Consider the following 17,316-nt stretch of genomic DNA (forward strand, 5'->3'; position numbering starts at 1 on the left):
GCAATCCAATATGCCCACATTACTGCCCAAAAAATACATTAAATAAATTATAATTTAAACCATATATATGTACTTGTAAATTCTGACACAGAAGCATGTCACCTTTGGAAAGTACAAATATTTTCCAGACGATGGCTATCTGCTCATCCTTGCACATGCACACATACACCCACACATACACACGCAAGTACACGTGTACAACATTCATTGCATTTAAGTGATTTTGTCAAATATCGATGCCTTCAGCAGAACCACATTTTCAAATAAAACAGAATTCTCAGTCTTAGTAAAGTTATTCAGAATTGTTTTTATTTTATTTTTAATTATTTAAAGACCATAAAAGCAAGGTCAACACAACATCAACTTATCCATAATATAGGCACACATACACATACACCTGTGTGAAATCGTAAGACTCACGCACCGCTGGCTCTACTCATCTCACCGAGCCAGGATTACCTGCCGCCATTCAACATCTTTAAATCAGTTCACTGGTACATTCAGCAGTGTAACATACACACAGAGGCCAAAAATACATTTGTTTTGCCATAGAAATTAGGAGTCCGCATTTCTAGAATCCCGTCTTATATTTCGAACGCAATCTATCACATTAACGGACTCTCATATATCATTCATAACGATTCGTTCGCTGAAACAGTGTTAGAAGTCTTGAGTAGATTTTTTTTTATCCTTGTTTTTTTACTCTATATTTTGGGGGTTTTATAAGCAAAGTTACACCTATGATGCTGCTTTAGTTATGCAATGAGGTGAAGAAATGTTCTTTTGAAACACAACGAGCGGAGCAATCCATCAAGTCAGGAAACAGCCCCTAGACATGACACCACAGAAGCACTTCCTGAAATGATGCCAATAACTCTTTCATTCCCAATACAACATGGCACTCGTTCACGTTTGTAAAAAATACTGTTTACCAGAGGTGTGGACTCGAGTCATGTGACTTGGACTCGAGTCAGACTCGAGTCATGAATTTGATGACTTGCGACTCGACTTGGACTTGCATAACAATGACTTTGTCCCACCTATGAGATGTGGACTCGAGTCATGTGACTTGGACTCGAGTCAGACTCGAGTCATGAATTTGATGACTTGCGACTCGACTTGGACTTGCATAACAATGACTTTGTCCCACCTCTGCTGTTTACTGCACATTGCTCACTCCATATACCTAGAAACTTCAACTGTCAGAGCCATGATAAACAAAATTAATAGTAAATTTCTTATGTTCCTGCAATAATAGGTGGTCTGGCTGATACCATTAAACTTATTACACTTGAAATCATGGTTTGATCTGGGATGGCTTCCACCAAAATTTAAACCAATAATTCTCAGCATTGCTGGGTCTGTGTGCTGACAGCAATTATGAGCCTCCTGAACCACCTTGGCCCACTCAGCTAAACTCCGTGAAGGCAACCCACGTGCCCTGCAGACACAACCCACCATAAGCTGGTGGGGGGGTGTGGCAACTGGCAACTGATGTCAAGTACTGACGTCCACCATCGGGTGGCCAGTAAGGCACTGTGCACTGCTGCGCGGTGGAGCTCACAGCTTGCTCTTCCACTTTCCCTCCTCTCCTTCTCCCACTCTGACTGCAAAGGCAACAAAAGTAATTGAGAATTCGTTAACGAACACCGTGGGAGCAACAAATGCCACACGCGTAACACGGACGTGCGTGCCTACACGAATACACAGCGGGCATAGACACTGGCGAGCAAAGAGTCAGGCATGGTGGTGCATGCCTGCAATCGAGCACTGTGGAGGCAAGGCTTGGTGGCTCGCGTAGAGATTTGTGAAACTCACAAACCCCACTGGGCTGTGGGGTTGCCGTGAGTTGACAGCACAACAAGTGGGTCCGTGAACCAATCGGCATGAAGCGAGGAGCGTCTTCTCCATGATTGGGTTTACCGGGATACTACTTTAGTTTCTTCTCACATTTCAAACGCTCATAAAATGTAAACGGCCACATATCCCAATAGAGGCACCTCCTGAAAAAGAGTTGTGAGACTTGGGCATTCTTGTGTAAATAAATAACATGAATTAAATATGTTCAAAATTACATGAGCTAATTAAACCATGAACACTTTATAACAGATGTATTGATTTAACTCTTCGCGAACATTATTTAAAGCACAAATGCAATATAAATGTAAAACAGAACACCGATATCAACACACACAGGAACAAACAGAAACACGAGACTATTATGGACATGTGGGTGCTGTTCTGTTGGATGTAACCGCATTCTAATCAGTTTCCTCTCAATGCGTCGTTCCTCATTTCTACAACACAATTTGGGATGTTAGTTGACAAACCCAGCGCCCTAGAAATCAACATGTCAAGAACTGCCCAGATGACAGTGATGTGAACTGGACAATGTTGAATGGAATTCCCATCGATGCTGGACCCATGGGACACTCACCGATTGCGCCCTCCTTCTCCAACTTCTTGAGGTGCTGGTGCAGGTTCCAGGATGCTGCCTTATACAAGTGTTCAGGAGTGTCCTAACACACGAAACAAAGGTCGTGAACACACGTGTGTGTAGTGGTATAAGTGTGTTGTGTGCATTTCAGAAAATGGTGCAACGACATGGTGTAATATAGGTCATACGTTTGTATGTATTTTTGCGGTAGTGTGCTACGCACCCGGCGATCCGGGTTCAATTCCCGCCCACGTATGCGTGTATGTTGAACTTCTTTCGCACCATACGTCCCCAAACGTGACGATTATTTGAACCGGTCCTGGGCCTCCCCTCGGTTGACTCGGTCTCAAATGAGTACCTGATGTGGTGTTTAAACATCGACACTAGGGAGCCTGTGTGTGCTGTGCCAGCCTTGATAGGTGCAAGCTAAGAGCACTTGTCCCAACAGTGCGTTGAGGCTATACGGGGGATCTTTGTAATTGTCTATTTTCCACGTGGGTTTAGGCGTTGGGAAACAGTTGTCTCCAATTCTGGCTGTTCTTGTCCGGATATCAGAACTACACAAGTCTCTCCCATGACCATCCGTCCACAAGCATTCGCTCGATTACGCATGTACTATTCAGCTCTGTGTTAATCCACTGAAGGTTTCCCCACACTGTTCGGTCATGCAGGTTGTTGGCCCACAATGCACCACACTGGCCAATCGCGTCCATGTGGTGCTTGGGAAATATGTTCCCTACCCCTGCTTTAACAGGTGCTCCCCAACATAACTCTTAAGAGAGAGTTTCACAACAGGGATGCTATACCAGGGCTGCAATGGTTAGCACACCGGACTTGCAATAAAGTACGGAGGTATTGGGTATGGCGACCCAGCTCTTCCAAGATGACTGGCCAGCGTGGAGGAGTAGGCCAAGATACCCTTTAGAGAGGCTCTCTAGATCCATCTCTCGTGGAATCCCTTCTGCCAGCGGTGGCGTGAGCAAGAGGCTGCACCTTCACCCTAACAGGTATATTACACCATCCAAACGATTAAGAGACTTACATGGGCTTGGGCACGACAAGTCGCAAGAAAGCATGATGGGCAGCGGTCAAGAATAATGTCGGAGCGGCAGAGGATATCGGCAAAGGAGACGCAGCGATGTAGATGCTGGGTGAATTGCTACGCGACGAGATGGCGAGAGGTGACTGCGCCTTGGGTAGGAGGCCTTAATCCAGCGGTGGATCGATTGTGGCTGGCGATGGCGAAGGGGGAAGCCAGGCCTCCCCACCCTCGTCGTTGTGTCGTACCGTGTACACGAGGCGCACGAGCTCCTCCAGGGAGAGCTCTTTCCCGGCGTGGTCGCCGACGACGGACATCACCGCCCGCTCGCGCGCCTGCCGGTGTGACACGTAGCCGCGGATTTTCTCCTGCGCATCCTGCACCACCGGCCCGTGGCCTGCGGGAGACACAACGGGTACGACTTGAAGTCGCGCGCAATTCGACGAATCGTCGTCGGCTTCAGGGCCAACGTTTGAATCGGCAATCGAATCCCAGGGACACAGTTTCCCAGGTCTGTCTTGCAAACTATACTCATCTTGGACTTGTGAGTTCTCACCTGGTTAAACAAAGTCGACTTGAACCTGAACTGTGGTGTTCAGGGTTAGGCCGTATGTTGAGCATGCCAGCAAAAACCTTTAATCCACCACATGCGGCTCTATCGAAGGGGCATAACGTAGAACACACCATCACAGGACCAAAAAATAATGTCTCCCGTGCTGTGCCGAAAACTGTCAATATATACACACACTTATATGTCAACTTGACTCTTTGCAAAATTCATGGGTACTTTTTGGCTCTTGGTCTGTTCCAGGTTGGCCACCCCTGTGCTAGAATGTAATATTCTGTCACGTTTGGACCGTCTCGTTTGTATTGTCTCACTTTTTTTGTGTCAACAGTACCGTACACGACTGTTCGCAAGGCTGGATTATGGACCGGGCCAGTGGGGCCAGTGTCCCGGGGCCTCGGACTGCCAGGGGGCCTCCAAGCCTCAGGCCGCGCGCGGTGCGTGGCCCAAGACTTCCGAAGGAAGTTGAACACCAGGGCCCTCAATGCGCACAGCGCAAGCTCACCACGAGGTCCCTGGGTACTTATAGCGTGAGCTCACCACTAGGGCCACCCAGACCCCTCAGTGCTTACACAGTGAGGGCCCACCAGACCCCTTGGTGTTTAAAGCGTGAGCTGACCACTAGGGTCCCTGGGCCCCTCAGCGCTTACAGTGTGAGGGCCCCGAGGCCACTTGGTGTTTAAATTCGCTGTCCAGCACTCAGTGGAGTGCTCGGGCAGAGTCAACCAAGGCACTGTGGAGAAATTACACCCACATTAGAGAGGCCTTCGGTGGTGTGTGCAATGATGATGAGAAAAGAGATACTCTAATTGAGGCCGCTAGACTATGTGCTAAATTGGACACCTTAGAGATGGTGTTCATGGCACATTTCTGGGACGTCATACTTGACCGGTTCCACGCGACAAGCATGCACCTACAGAGAAGTGACATTGGCATCTCTGTAGCAGCACAGCTTTTGTCTTCGTTGAGGGATTTTGTGGCGGGACAGCGAGGCCAGTTTCAGGCTTTTGAAAGGGCAGCCTTAAATGTGACAGGTGTCTCTCAGTCATATAAGTACGATCTTCGGTGAAAGAGGAAACGCAAAACATTTGCAGATGAGAGCTCAGAGCCAGGTGTGACACTTGAGGGGAGGGAGAAGTTCAAAATAGAAACATTTCATGTGGTCATTGATAAGCTAGTGGCATGCCTTGAACATCGCTTGGACGCTTACAAGCGTTTGACCAGTCTCTTTGGAGTTCTGTTTATGTCAGATCAGGTGTCTAACAGTGATGTCATAGTGTAAAAGGTAAATGCACTCTCCGCTGCATATCCATCAGACCTGGACATGAACTTTGCCAACGAACTTTGAGGGTGAGAAGTGCCCAACTAAATTGCTTGAGACGTTGCAAGCACTTAATCTGCAGGCAGTGTTCCCCAATGTTTTTGTGGCACTTCGGATTTGTCTAACTTTGCCAGTGACAAACTGCCAGGGTAAGTGGACATTTTCCCTTTAAGGCAGAATAAAAAATGAGCGGTGGAGTAGCACGTCCCATACACGTATCAGCTCATTGTCACTTATGTCAATAGAGTAAGACCTTGTCAGACAGCTAGATTTTGACGATCTAGTGGATGATTTTGCGAGGAGGAAGGCAAGAAAGACACCAATATAGGAAAGTGGGGGGGGCCTCCAAAAGACATGTCAGGACCATGATTCGGCCCTGACTGTTTGCTCCATTAGCATAAATCTAACGTGGGCATATCACTTGCACAAGCTGTAACTGACCGATTCTCACTTTGATGCATTTATGGCAAGCATTGTCAATTCAATTTCTATACTTAAATTCGCAGGCTACATCTGTCCAGTGTCCACCTCCTCCTCGTCACCCCACACCACCCAACCCCCCTTTCTTGTGTGATGCCGAGCACGCGATTTGTGCTTTCAGCTAGACACGTTCTACTCTGCATCAACCTCCGCTCGGTGGGAGCTCGCTTCTTTTTCTTCTCATCCTCCTCCATTGCCCCCCTGCCGCCCCATGTCTGCCACTCTCCTCTCCCCCTGTTTAAGTTTATGCTTACACCTTTTCAAGCACCGCCTGCCTCCAATAGACCTTTCACTTTTCAGAGACACCGACCCTGTTTGTTGAATCGTTGTCCGGTTAGCTCCTCGCGCGGCGAGAAAGAATACCCCCAAACGTACGGAACTGAACACAAATTGACCCGACTGTGAACACCTCCATGGCTTATTGCTACCCTGCTAAAATCTGCCCGTAACCTCCCCCTTTTCTGATGACTGCGCATTGAGACACAATTATATTTCGATGGGATATACAGGCAACTCCACACTGTGATATATTGCATTTATGAATAACTATGAGAAAAAATAAAACGTATGCATCGAAGTTTATCTTCTTTCTTGGCCACAAGTCCCATTATTGAATAGGGTCAGCTGCTCAGATTGCTCTCTCTATGCTCTTGGCTTTAGCATCACGGTTCAAGGCAGCATCCAACAAGCATGACCCTGCTGATGAGCCGCAGGAAGTGGAAATCTTAAGAGTTTGCTGGAACTAACCCTATTGCAAATAGTTGGCGTGAAAGGCCCAAAGGTCGATGGAATAAATATTTATTCCATTTCTAAGGGTGACGAACCATCGTCAGTACATGCATGTATAAAAGGGACAAGCTAACCATGTGATTTCTCAGTAGCCTGTTACATCGTTAGGCTAATGAGCTTAGTTTATTTACCATCCAATCTCATCAGATCTTGCAGGATAAGCAGGCATCAGCTTGGATAGGGTCTGGATGGGCAAGCGCCATGCATGACAAGTGTTATAGGCTACAAAGTGCAGGGTGGCAGGAGAGAGGGTCGCACAGAAAATTACACTGTTGTACTGTGCTTCTATGCCCCATGTCTAAGCATCTTAGACATGGGGCATATACGATGCATCAGCATAAGCTGTACTAGGTTTTGGCAACAGTAGTCTCTCCGTTCACATTCCCAGCTCCCTTATCAGTGCTGGACAGCCTGACCTGAGCTCACAGCTCATACGGCCCTAACTCACTCGCCCACAATGGGGAAACAATGACGCGGCCCCTTCAGCAGGCTTGTGAAAGAAAGAAAAACCGCGGTAAGTCTGGTCAGCATTTTATTTCAAGCTCACAAGGCTTTGGGGGGTGGGCACTTCCGTCAAAGCCTGGCACACAAATGCCCTTCGTGTGAATCGGGCTGTATCAGACGGTGAGCAGCACCAGACCGCCAGGGGCTGGGCACTGTCAAGGGATACATCAACCCCAATGCGTGTATCTCAATGCCTCTATTATGCACACGTGACGTGCATCGCAGTGGGCTCTTTACAGAAAACACGACACAAGTCTTGACACTCTTTCTCAGAATCGTGCCGTTGGGTGGCAAGTTTGGCTAATTTGTGTTAAATAAGTGTTTGTGTGTCAGAATATACTGGAGTATCCAGCGGAAATTCGTCGCACGCCAGGAGATAACAATCAAAGGGCTATATAGATAGTTTCATGAATGAACTTGCTCTCCTGGCATCTCCTGGTCACCTTGTAGCCCAGCAGATTTGAGCATTTCAGGGATCTGTCATCCACCAACCCTTGCCTTCTAAGCAGTGGATTAAACATGTCCACCATTGGGCCCAGCATCTCTCTCTCAGTCTGCCTGTTACTTTACTGTGATCTCCATGGCGCTTGAACCAATGTTTGTTCGGAATGCTTTGGCTTCTCCCACACACAGATAAACCGGATGTATAAAAGATGATGGGTATTATTTCCAAGTTGAGATCAGGGCGAGACCAACTGGATATCTGCCAACTTGGCATCACGGCCTGTTTGATGTAGCTACAGTAAATATATGATTGCAATGATAGTTTTGCAACACTTGCTGGTGAATAATGTGAAAAAGGTTCAACGTGTCCAAATTACATTCATACATATGCAAAATAGTCATCGTTTGTGCAATTAGCTACACAGTGAGATTGGTGGAAAGTAATAATGTAGGCAAATATTCACGTCTCTCTGAATGACATGGTACTGAGGCATACATATCAGGTTATTGTCTGGGCAGTATTGCAAAATTATGTCCTTAACATGGCTTATGGATATCCTCCAGTATAAATACATTTTCTGATTCTGATTATGGGTATCACTGGGTATGACGATGCAGGACGTGAGTTTGAATGATATGGTGTTTGGCGTACTGATAAGTACCATGGCACAAGAGACATTTGATGAGCCCCCCGATAGACTCCTACCAGGCAGCATGTCCCACTGGGCAAAAACGCCGGGGCCAGCCCAGGACACGCTGCTGGTGGGACTACGTCGCTCGGCTTGGCCAGGGAACGCCTGGGAATTCCCCAGGAAGAGCTTGAGTCTGTCTCCAGGGAAAGGGAGGTTTGGACCGCCACTACTCAACGCGCTGCCGTAGCGACCCTCGCCAGATGGAGAAACGAACGAACAAACGATTGTATGAAGTAGATTTTTTTTCAATGTCATGGTATAATATCCCGTACTTTTGAGTTTCATGGTATTGCATTATTAGTGACTGCATTGACATGAAAGTACACATGGCATACTATGTTTAATTGGAATTAATTTTATTCAACTTCATTTCATACAGTACCTTATCATGATAATTGGCATCTCTAAGCACTTTACAATGCCATATGCCCTTTCAGTGTCATGCTATCACGTTAATTGCTCACAAAGAAATTGGAATAAAATCTGAACAGTGCGTGGCAAGTCGAGTAAATTCATGAGGAGGAGTGGGGGAGCAAGGCATCGGCATTTATGTCGCGCCCCTTGTGAGTACCGGGCCCCCCCCCCCCAGGGAAGCTGATGGTCCAGACCAGCAGTGACCGAATTTAACTAGTTCCGACTGATACAAATCCCGGTCTCGCCGCTAACTGCAGCTCTGACGTCCTGGTGTCCTGGGCCCACACTTCGGGTTCTAGAGCTTAAGGTCGAGGCTCTGTCGGCAGCCGAGTTTCATCGGCATTCCCGCTCGCGTATAAACTCACAGGCACGCGTACGTGTGCGTGACACCCGCGTGTCCCCTGGGCGTCGGTGGTTACCGGGGTATATGAGCTTGGGCTTGAGATTGAGCAGCAGGTCGAGCGAGCGCATGTACGTGTAGAGGTCCTCGAACACGGCCGTGCCCTCGCCCAGGATGCAGTCGCCCGAGAAGACTGAGCCCTCCTCCTCCAGCAGCAGCACCATGTGGTCGTCCGTGTGTCCCGGTGTGTACACCACCCTGCACGCGCGCCGCCCACGCCCACCAGTGCCGTCGGCGGTTATTGGGGGTTCTCGCGCACGCGCGGAAACCGAGCTCACTCCGGCAAACGACGCCGATCGCTTACCGGAGCGTGGCTCCCTCGGTGGTGATGACGTCGCCATCGCGCAGGAATGTGTACTCCAAGCCCTCACTGCCCAACACCTCCTCGCGCCGCGGCGGTACTCGCGGTAGTTTCGACAGCCGCACGCCGGCACCTGCACTCCACCACCACCACCGCCGCCAACACCACCGCGTTCACCATCACCATCCACCACATCACGGCAAAACTGGCCACACTGCCAAAAGTACTCGCCCGCACACCATTGTCACCTTTACAAATACAGCTGCGTGCCTCAGAGAGCGAATGCCATGTAAGTGTACCGAGCTGGCACCAGTATGTATGTATACATGTTCAGCTTCTTTCGCACCGTACGTAGCCAACTGTTTTAACCAGGTGCAGAAAGAATGCCGCATTCCCATGGCCACTCGGAAGGGAATCGGCTTGGCTCACAAACCAGGCAAGCGGTCTCAGCATGGATCCCCATATTGGCCTTACCGGGTCAATGCCAGCACCAACTGGGCCAAATGGTAAATGTTTTTCTGGTTGTTTGGCTTTCTTTTCTAAGGGTGGCCGCAACAACATTTTGCCTCCTGAAGGCAGGAAACCCACTACATACCACACCCAGAGCCACGCGGCTGATGATGCCGATGGCATCACCAAGTCCCGCACATCACCTACCATCCAGTTGAAAAATGTTTCCAGCTATTTTCGTGTTATCCCATTAGTTAAGTAATGTAAATGATAATCGATAGCATCATTAATGATTTCAATAATCAAATAGTTCATCTTTGCGCAAGACCATTTTTCTCTACCTCCTCGTGGTGCCGGACGGGCAACGCTGTCGTGGGCAGTGCTGTGGGGGGAGGGCCAATTCCGATTGGCCTTTCCCCTCATGGTGTTTGTGACGACCACAGCGGCCAAAAGGAGGCTCTGGACGAGTGCAAGGGGCTGATAACCTCTCCACCTTCAATTAATTACCGCTAAATCACGACAGAATTGTTTTTATAAATAAGCTTGTGCCGGAGGCCCCGGGCGGACAGGTGTCTATGATGTCTCCTGGCCAAACCCCATTTGGCGGAGCCAGGAGACTAAATCCTTACCCTCAGGGCTCCTCCAGAAACAATAACAAAGCACGTGTGGCCACGTGGAATGTTTGAACACTCACTGCGGACGAGAGGCTGCCACTCCTCTGTCAGGAGCTGGACCGGTACCGCCTAGATCTCTGTGGTATTCATGAGGTCCAGTGGACCGGCTCTGGCTCCTGCCACCATGAGGGGTAGACAGTCCTCTTCTCGGGGCAGGAGACTGTCATGAGGTGTGGGAAGCTGTAAGCCCCAGGCTAATTTGGGCTCACCTTCCCATCAACCAGAGGCGAGGAGTGGTGGTCGTGGTTACTTATGCCCCCACTGAAGACGAACATCCCTGAAGGGATGCAGGCAAGGCCGTTGAGTCAGATGCCTTCTATAACCTCCTGTCACAGGTGCGAGCTAAAGTGGCCCCTCGGGATAGAATCATCTTGTTGGGTGACTTCAATGCCCGAGTTGGTCATGATGCTGGCACCTGGTCTGGAGTGATTGGAAGGCATGGGCGAGATCAGCTCAATAACAACGGCAGGAGGCTGCTAGATTTTTGTGCAGCCCATGGGCTTGTAATTACCAACACGCTGTTCCGGCATCGGCGCATCCACACAACATCATGGATGCATGCCGGGTCAAAGCAAGACCATCTAATAGACTACATAGTGACGGAACAGCGGATGCGGGCCCATGTCCTTGACACCAGGACCTACCGTGGAGCTGATCTGCCCACTGACCATGGAGGCTTACCGCAGCCTTCGCTCGGAGGTTCGGAGAGCCGTAAGGTGCTGCAAGTATGGGTGGTGATCACGGGTTGCTGAGGAGATGGAGTCTGCCTCAATGGACCGCGATCACAAATCGCTCTTTAATTCCATCAAAAAGTAACCTGCAGCTCCACACCTATTACCATAATTAGGGGAAGGAACGATGATCCATTCTCCGACCCCCAGGAACAGGTTTGCAGATTTGCTGAGCATTTCTGTTAGGTCCTGGGGAAGGGGACATCCCTCAGCCTAGATAACGTGGGACAAAGTGGGGATGACCCTGCCGAGGCTGCGGTGCCTCAGATATTGGAAGTCACCCCCTGTGAGTGGCTGGCTGAGGTGCCATCTGTTGATGAAGTACTGCAGGCGATCCAAAGTCTGAGACCAGGAAAGGCACCGGGCAGATATGATCTCCCAAGCGAAATGCTGAGGGAGGGTGGCGTTTGTGCACAGACTGCCCTACATAACATCATAACAACAGTCTGGACCACTGGACGGGTTCCGCAGGACGGGTTCCGCAAGACGGGTTCCGCAGGACTAAAACGATGCCCTGGTGGTCCCCCTCTTTAAGAAGGGGGACCGCACAGACTGTAACAACTAAAAGGGCATCTCACTCCTCAGTGTGCCGGGAAAGGTCCTGGCAAGGATTATTCAACATCGCCTTGCTAGGCACGCTGAGGAGAGATTTGCGGAGCCCCCATGCGGTTTCAGGAAAGGGCGGTCCTGCACAGATGCCATATTTTCTGTCCGTCTGCGACAGCAGAGGTGTAGGGAATTCCAACAAGACCTACATCTCTGCTTTATTGACCTGGTCAAGCCCTATGATACCATCAGTAGGCCTGGGCTCTGCATTCTTTGTGCTTTTGGAGTCCCTGACCCTCTGCTCACGATCATCAAGGACCTTCATGATGGTGAGCGGGCCCGGGTAAAACTACGTGTCCGGGAGTCAGAGCCATTCCCTGTGCACCTTGGGGTGTGACAGGGATGTCCTCTGGCTCCCACATTATTTAACATCTATTTTGACCACGTAGTTCGTGAAGCCTTCAATAGCTGTACCGGAGGAATTTTCATCTGGTACAGATACAATGGGAGACTGATCGATGCCCGGGTGCGGTCAAGAGATGGCTCCCTATTGCTCAACCATGTTATGTATGCCGATGATCTGCTAATTGCTGCTCACTCAGAGGAGGAGTTGGAGGCGCTGCTGCTGAACCTGGCGCCCCACCAAAACTAAGCACCTTCCTGGGTATTTTGTACCATCGGACACTCTACCCTCACAACTCCCAATTGGTGATGGGGTAGTTGTGGAGAGAGTGGAGAGTTTCCCATACCTGGGCAGTGTGCTCATGACCGGCTCCGGTTTAACAGCAGAGGTCTCACTCCGAATCAGTCGAGCGGCATTATCTTTTCATCGGTTGCGTAACGTTGTGTGGAAGCTCCCTCGTCTGTCGCTCCGCACGAAGCTTCAGGTCTTCTCGGCCACAGTCTTTCCATCCCTTCTCTACGCTTGAGAAAAACGTGGACCCACCTAATGGAACATCTTCGCCGGTTAAAAACATTTAGGCTGGCCTGCCTACGATCCATCCTGGGTTTAACCAGGCTGGATTGTGTGAGCTCACAAATCCTTGAAAGTCCCATCGGTGAGGTCCTCCGGCAGGCAAGGCTGGGTTGGCTGGGCCATGTAGCCTACATGCCCAGCCACCGCATGCCTAAACAACTTTTGTTTGGCCGGATCGCGGGGGCTAAACGGGTGCGGCATGGGTGAGAGAAGAGATGGAGTGATGTGGTACAGGAGGATGTGGAGCTGAATGGATTTGCCAATGACTGGTACCAGCGGTGTCAAGATCGGCCTCTGTGGAGGAGACTCGTGAAGGACGCTACTGGGCAGTTGGAGGCAGTTGCCCTCCAACAACAACGGAGGGCGGAGGAGCGACGCTCACAACAATGAGCAGAGCGCCGGGTGTATAAAGCACAGCAAGTTGGCACAGTAGGGGGCACAGGTGGTTCATCAGCCAGTCGTCTCGGTCAGTCGACCCGTGGCACCTGGGTCTGCCTCGTGACCTCCTGCCAGCGGGCGTTCGACACTTCACGTAGCTTCAGAGTGCACATAGCCTGGCACAAGCGTCGTGGTGATGTCACCACCACTTAGTGGCGAATGGCGGTTGTTGTTATTGTTGTGGGACTATGGAGGTGGGATTGGTAGATTATGCAGTGACCATGCCGTATGTATGTATGTTGAACTTCTTTCACACAGTACATAGCCAAACGCACTCATCGGAGGTGATTACCAAGTTGATAGCAGTGCGCAAGACACCCACCTACAGGGACATTCAGGTGGTTGGTAAAGCAGATTACTGACCTAACTATGGACTTTATTGTGTTGTTATTCTTTGTGCTTTTTTCCTTATGGGCACTCCGGTTTCCTCACACATGTGGAGAGAGAAGTCTCACTCTCTCTCCATTTACACCCACTACACACGCACCGATGGCGAGGGCACGGCAGACATCGGAGATGCCCCCAACATGGTCGTGGTGCCAGTGCGTGAGGAGGATCTCCTGCACGCTGCTGCCCAGCTGCGCCAGCGCCGTCTGCAGGTTCGCCACATACTCGGGAATGTTGGGCTCCCCCGTGTCGATCAGCACTCGCCTGCCGGTGTCAAGCACACGCACATGGGAGCACATTGCAGCGCCGAAACGAAAACGAGACAACATGCATACGCATGGATTCTGCCAAGCTTTACAACAAGCGGTTCTCCGTGTATCCAATGAGCAATTGTTCTGTTCAAACCGCACGACGCAATGTCACACAGTGCGTGCCATGTGACGTCGTAAGATGACATCACACGTGACAGCCATGATGACTGTCGACAGTCATCATTAGCAATTACAATCAGCTGTTGCTTTTCCTCAACATCTGCTTGAATGACACGAGATAAAAACACGACTATTGACAATGACCCAATGCTCTCTGGGTATGGGAACACTTACATTTTTTTACATTTGTCATCAGAGCTTTGGGTCACAATTTATCAAGAGTCTGCTTGTACATTTGCAGTACAGCATATGCATGCATGCAGTCATACACATAACTAGTACAATACTAAGCGCATCACTCGTACAAAACCATACTTCCAGATACACTGGGCAGCTTATGTACTTTGATTTCACGTTCCGTACTTTGGCGTGCTTTGATAGAATGCAGCTGTGTACTCCCCATACACATATCTGGTTAAAGTTTAAACGGATGATGCGGAGGTGGTGCCTCACTCCAGCCATTGTTGTGCGTAATGCTCACCACTGCATAAAAAAGGTGTAAAATCTATGTAAACAATAACTGTTACACTATTTCTGTACACGCACGGCCCTTTAGTGAATCCACGGTTGGATGAGGACCAACCCACGTTGTGCGGGTGTCACATCCCACCACCCTAGTCAGTATTGGTGTGGTTTGTGACTGCTTTTGTTGTTTATCAGCCTTGCCACGCTTGCATTATGCTGAAAAATCGGCAGGAATTGATGTACTTGTGCAATTTGTACTTATGTAATTTATTTGTGTTGTTTAACTTTGCTATACTTTGTACTTCTATCGTTCAAACTTGATTTGAAGCATTTGTGACTGCAGGAATAACTATTTGGTTCTTTCGGTAAAGTCACGAATGCAACACAAGCGATCGTCATCAGGTAGAAAAAAAAACTATAGTTTCATTTTTATTACTTTATTATTTCCCTTCTACGTGACTTTACCGAAACAACCAATAATATGAATCCATGCAGTCACGAAAGCTTTAAATCGAAATTTAAACCTAGTAAACTTAGAAATACAATGCGAGTCGGCTAACACAACAGTCAATGCCCTACCTGGTTGATTACGTTCTTCCAAAGATTGCTAAATTTGAGAAAGACAAAACACAGACACGGAGGCACACAGACAAACACACAGGCAGAGAGAGACTACACAGAGACACACACATAGACACACAGAGACTTGTGTTGCAATCGAAACGCCGTAATCTATTATTTAAACAACAACAACAACATTCTACGTGACTTTACCGAAAGAACCAACGAGTAATTTTATCGTTCATTATATATTGATTGTTGTAACTTTCTGACCCGCCCCTCCTGGACATTAGTGAGAAAGAGCTTCATAACTCATCGTATTCCTCCAGGATAAAATAAAATCTCATTCTGATGCGCTGAAGGCAGGGAGCGGTGAAGTACAGCTATGGATTTGGATCCGACTAGGTCACGCAAAGTGCCACAACTTTACCGCAAATAACAAAAGGCACCCGGGGCATGCCACGTATCGCCAAAGCAGTCTGACGCCTGCCTCCTGTTTTGTGGTCACGATCCAGGATGAACCCTGCCGAGCTTCTGACGAGATCAGACGCACTGGGTGACACACCCCAGGAAACCACACGCACCACCTTCGCCATCAGGCGAGCATATGGAACCTATCTTGTTGGTTCTTTCGGTAAATTCTAGATTTGAAGTTTTCGTTACTGCAAGGGTCCATACGCTTTGGTTTTTTCAGTAAAGTCACGTAGGTAAAACAAGAAAATAAATTAAATCACGACGTTTCGGAGGCAACACAAGCTTCCACGGCCCATCCTGGCTCCTCCCCCCCACCCCTTAACCAGTATATAATCTCGTGTCTCTTACAGCTCTCTTCACTTGATACAGCAATTTTCCTGTGACAGTTCCACCTGAAGATGGAAGCTTGTGTTGCCTCCGAAACGTCATTTAATTTATTTTCTTCTTTTACCTACGTTACTTGACCGAAAAAACCAAAGAGTACCTTTCGGTAAAGTCACGTAGAAGGGAAATAATAAAATAATAACAATACAAAATAAAATGCTCACGATGTTTCGATTGCAACACAAGCAATCACACTCTTAGGTTTTTCGGTAAAGTCACGTAGGTAAAAAAATAAAAATGAATAACAAAAATAATAGAAATAATAATAGAAAAAAATGTGATTTATTATTATTTCTATTAAAATAAAAATAACCTACGTGACTTTACCGAAAAAACCTAAGAGTATGAATCCTTGCAGTCACGAAAGCTTCAAATCTACAAGCAATCATCATCAGTTCTAGATTTGAAGTTAATTATTTATTTTCTTTTTCTATTATTTCTAATATTTATTTCTATCAGTTTTATTACTTATTTTTATTACTTCTTTTTCCCTACTTGACTTTACCGAAAACATCTAAAAGTAATCATCATCAGGTGTGAAAACCACAGCAACAAAAATTTGGGAATGGAACCTCACGCTCGCTCAGCCAGGTGAGAGACTACGGGGACCCATGGGGGTGTGAGTCTCTATCCCATTGTTCTTCACCAACTTTCAGACGATAAGACATCATCAGTGCCGAGGGTGGCCACACCATTTGAAACCACTGGTGGGTTTGACAGCAGCGCGATGAGGATGGCGATGGGGGGGGTGTTGTCGTCATGTGTGTATTGTCATTGGGCCGCCAAATGGCCCGTGGGCCTTGCGATGAAGACAACTGCAGTGTCCCCCCCCCCTACCTGCTGCCCGTGCCCACCAGGTACGTGTTGGTCCCCTGCAGAGTCATGGGCCCCGGGTTACAGCCCAGCACCCGGAACACCCGTGAAGACAGCTGCTCCAGCTTCGGGATAACCGTGGCCATCGCTGACGACTCTGTTCAGCAGCAGCAGCAACAGCAGCAGCAACAGCAGCAGCAGCAGCAACAACAACAGGAACAACAACAACAGCAACAACAGCAGCAGCAGCAACAACAGCAGCAGCAGCCGGCGCGTCACGGGCGATGAAGACGACCGCGACGGCTGCGTCTCAACCAGATGATTGACTTGACGTCATCGCGCACGAGCGTGTTCCGACAAGGTGAAAGGGACGTGAGCAGTGACGTCATCGCGCACGAGCGTGTTCCGACAACGTTAAAGTGACATATGTAATGACGTCATCGCGCACGAGCGTGTTCCGACAACGTTAAAGAGACGCGAGCAGTGACGTCATTGCGCACGAGCGTGTTCCGACAAGTTTCAAGTGACGTACGCAGTTACATCATCGCGCACGAGCGTGTTCTGACAATGTTAAAGGGACGTGAGCAGTGACGTCATCGC

At 48.7% G+C, this 17,316-nt stretch overlaps 1 protein-coding gene across 1 annotated transcript; it reads right to left on the reverse strand.

The window, feature by feature from the left end:
* Nucleotides 1–287: 287 nt before the first annotated feature.
* LACTB2 (lactamase beta 2) lies at nucleotides 288–17,054 on the reverse strand. The gene is made up of 7 exons (XM_078593494.1): nucleotides 16,741–17,054; nucleotides 13,689–13,852; nucleotides 9,390–9,519; nucleotides 9,105–9,283; nucleotides 3,725–3,873; nucleotides 2,438–2,519; nucleotides 288–1,607 (listed from the first exon to the last, which is right to left on the reverse strand). The coding sequence occupies exons 1-7, from the start codon at nucleotides 16,860–16,862 to the stop codon at nucleotides 1,561–1,563; spliced, it is 873 nt and encodes a 290-aa protein (XP_078449620.1). The 5' UTR covers nucleotides 16,863–17,054; the 3' UTR covers nucleotides 288–1,560.
* Between the last annotated feature and the right edge of the window lie 262 nt (nucleotides 17,055–17,316).

Source organism: Lampetra planeri, chromosome 4 (genome assembly GCF_965212315.1).
Source record: "Lampetra planeri chromosome 4, kcLamPlan1.2.h2, whole genome shotgun sequence".
Lineage (NCBI taxonomy): Eukaryota > Metazoa > Chordata > Hyperoartia > Petromyzontiformes > Petromyzontidae > Lampetra > Lampetra planeri.

What these genes read in the sequence shown, in the direction of transcription:
- LACTB2 (XM_078593494.1), bottom strand. Translation starts at nt 16,862, where the DNA reads ATGGCCACGGTTATCCCGAAGCTGGAGCAGCTGTCTTCACGGGTGTTC. An exon ending in CTGCCGTGCCCTCGCCATCG is followed by an intron (nt 9,520 to 13,688) that starts GTGCGTGTGTAG and finishes GGTGGAGTGCAG; the next exon opens with GTGCCGGCGTGCGGCTGTCG. An exon ending in ACCGAGGGAGCCACGCTCCG is followed by an intron (nt 9,284 to 9,389) that starts GTAAGCGATCGG and finishes GCGCGCGTGCAG; the next exon opens with GGTGGTGTACACACCGGGAC.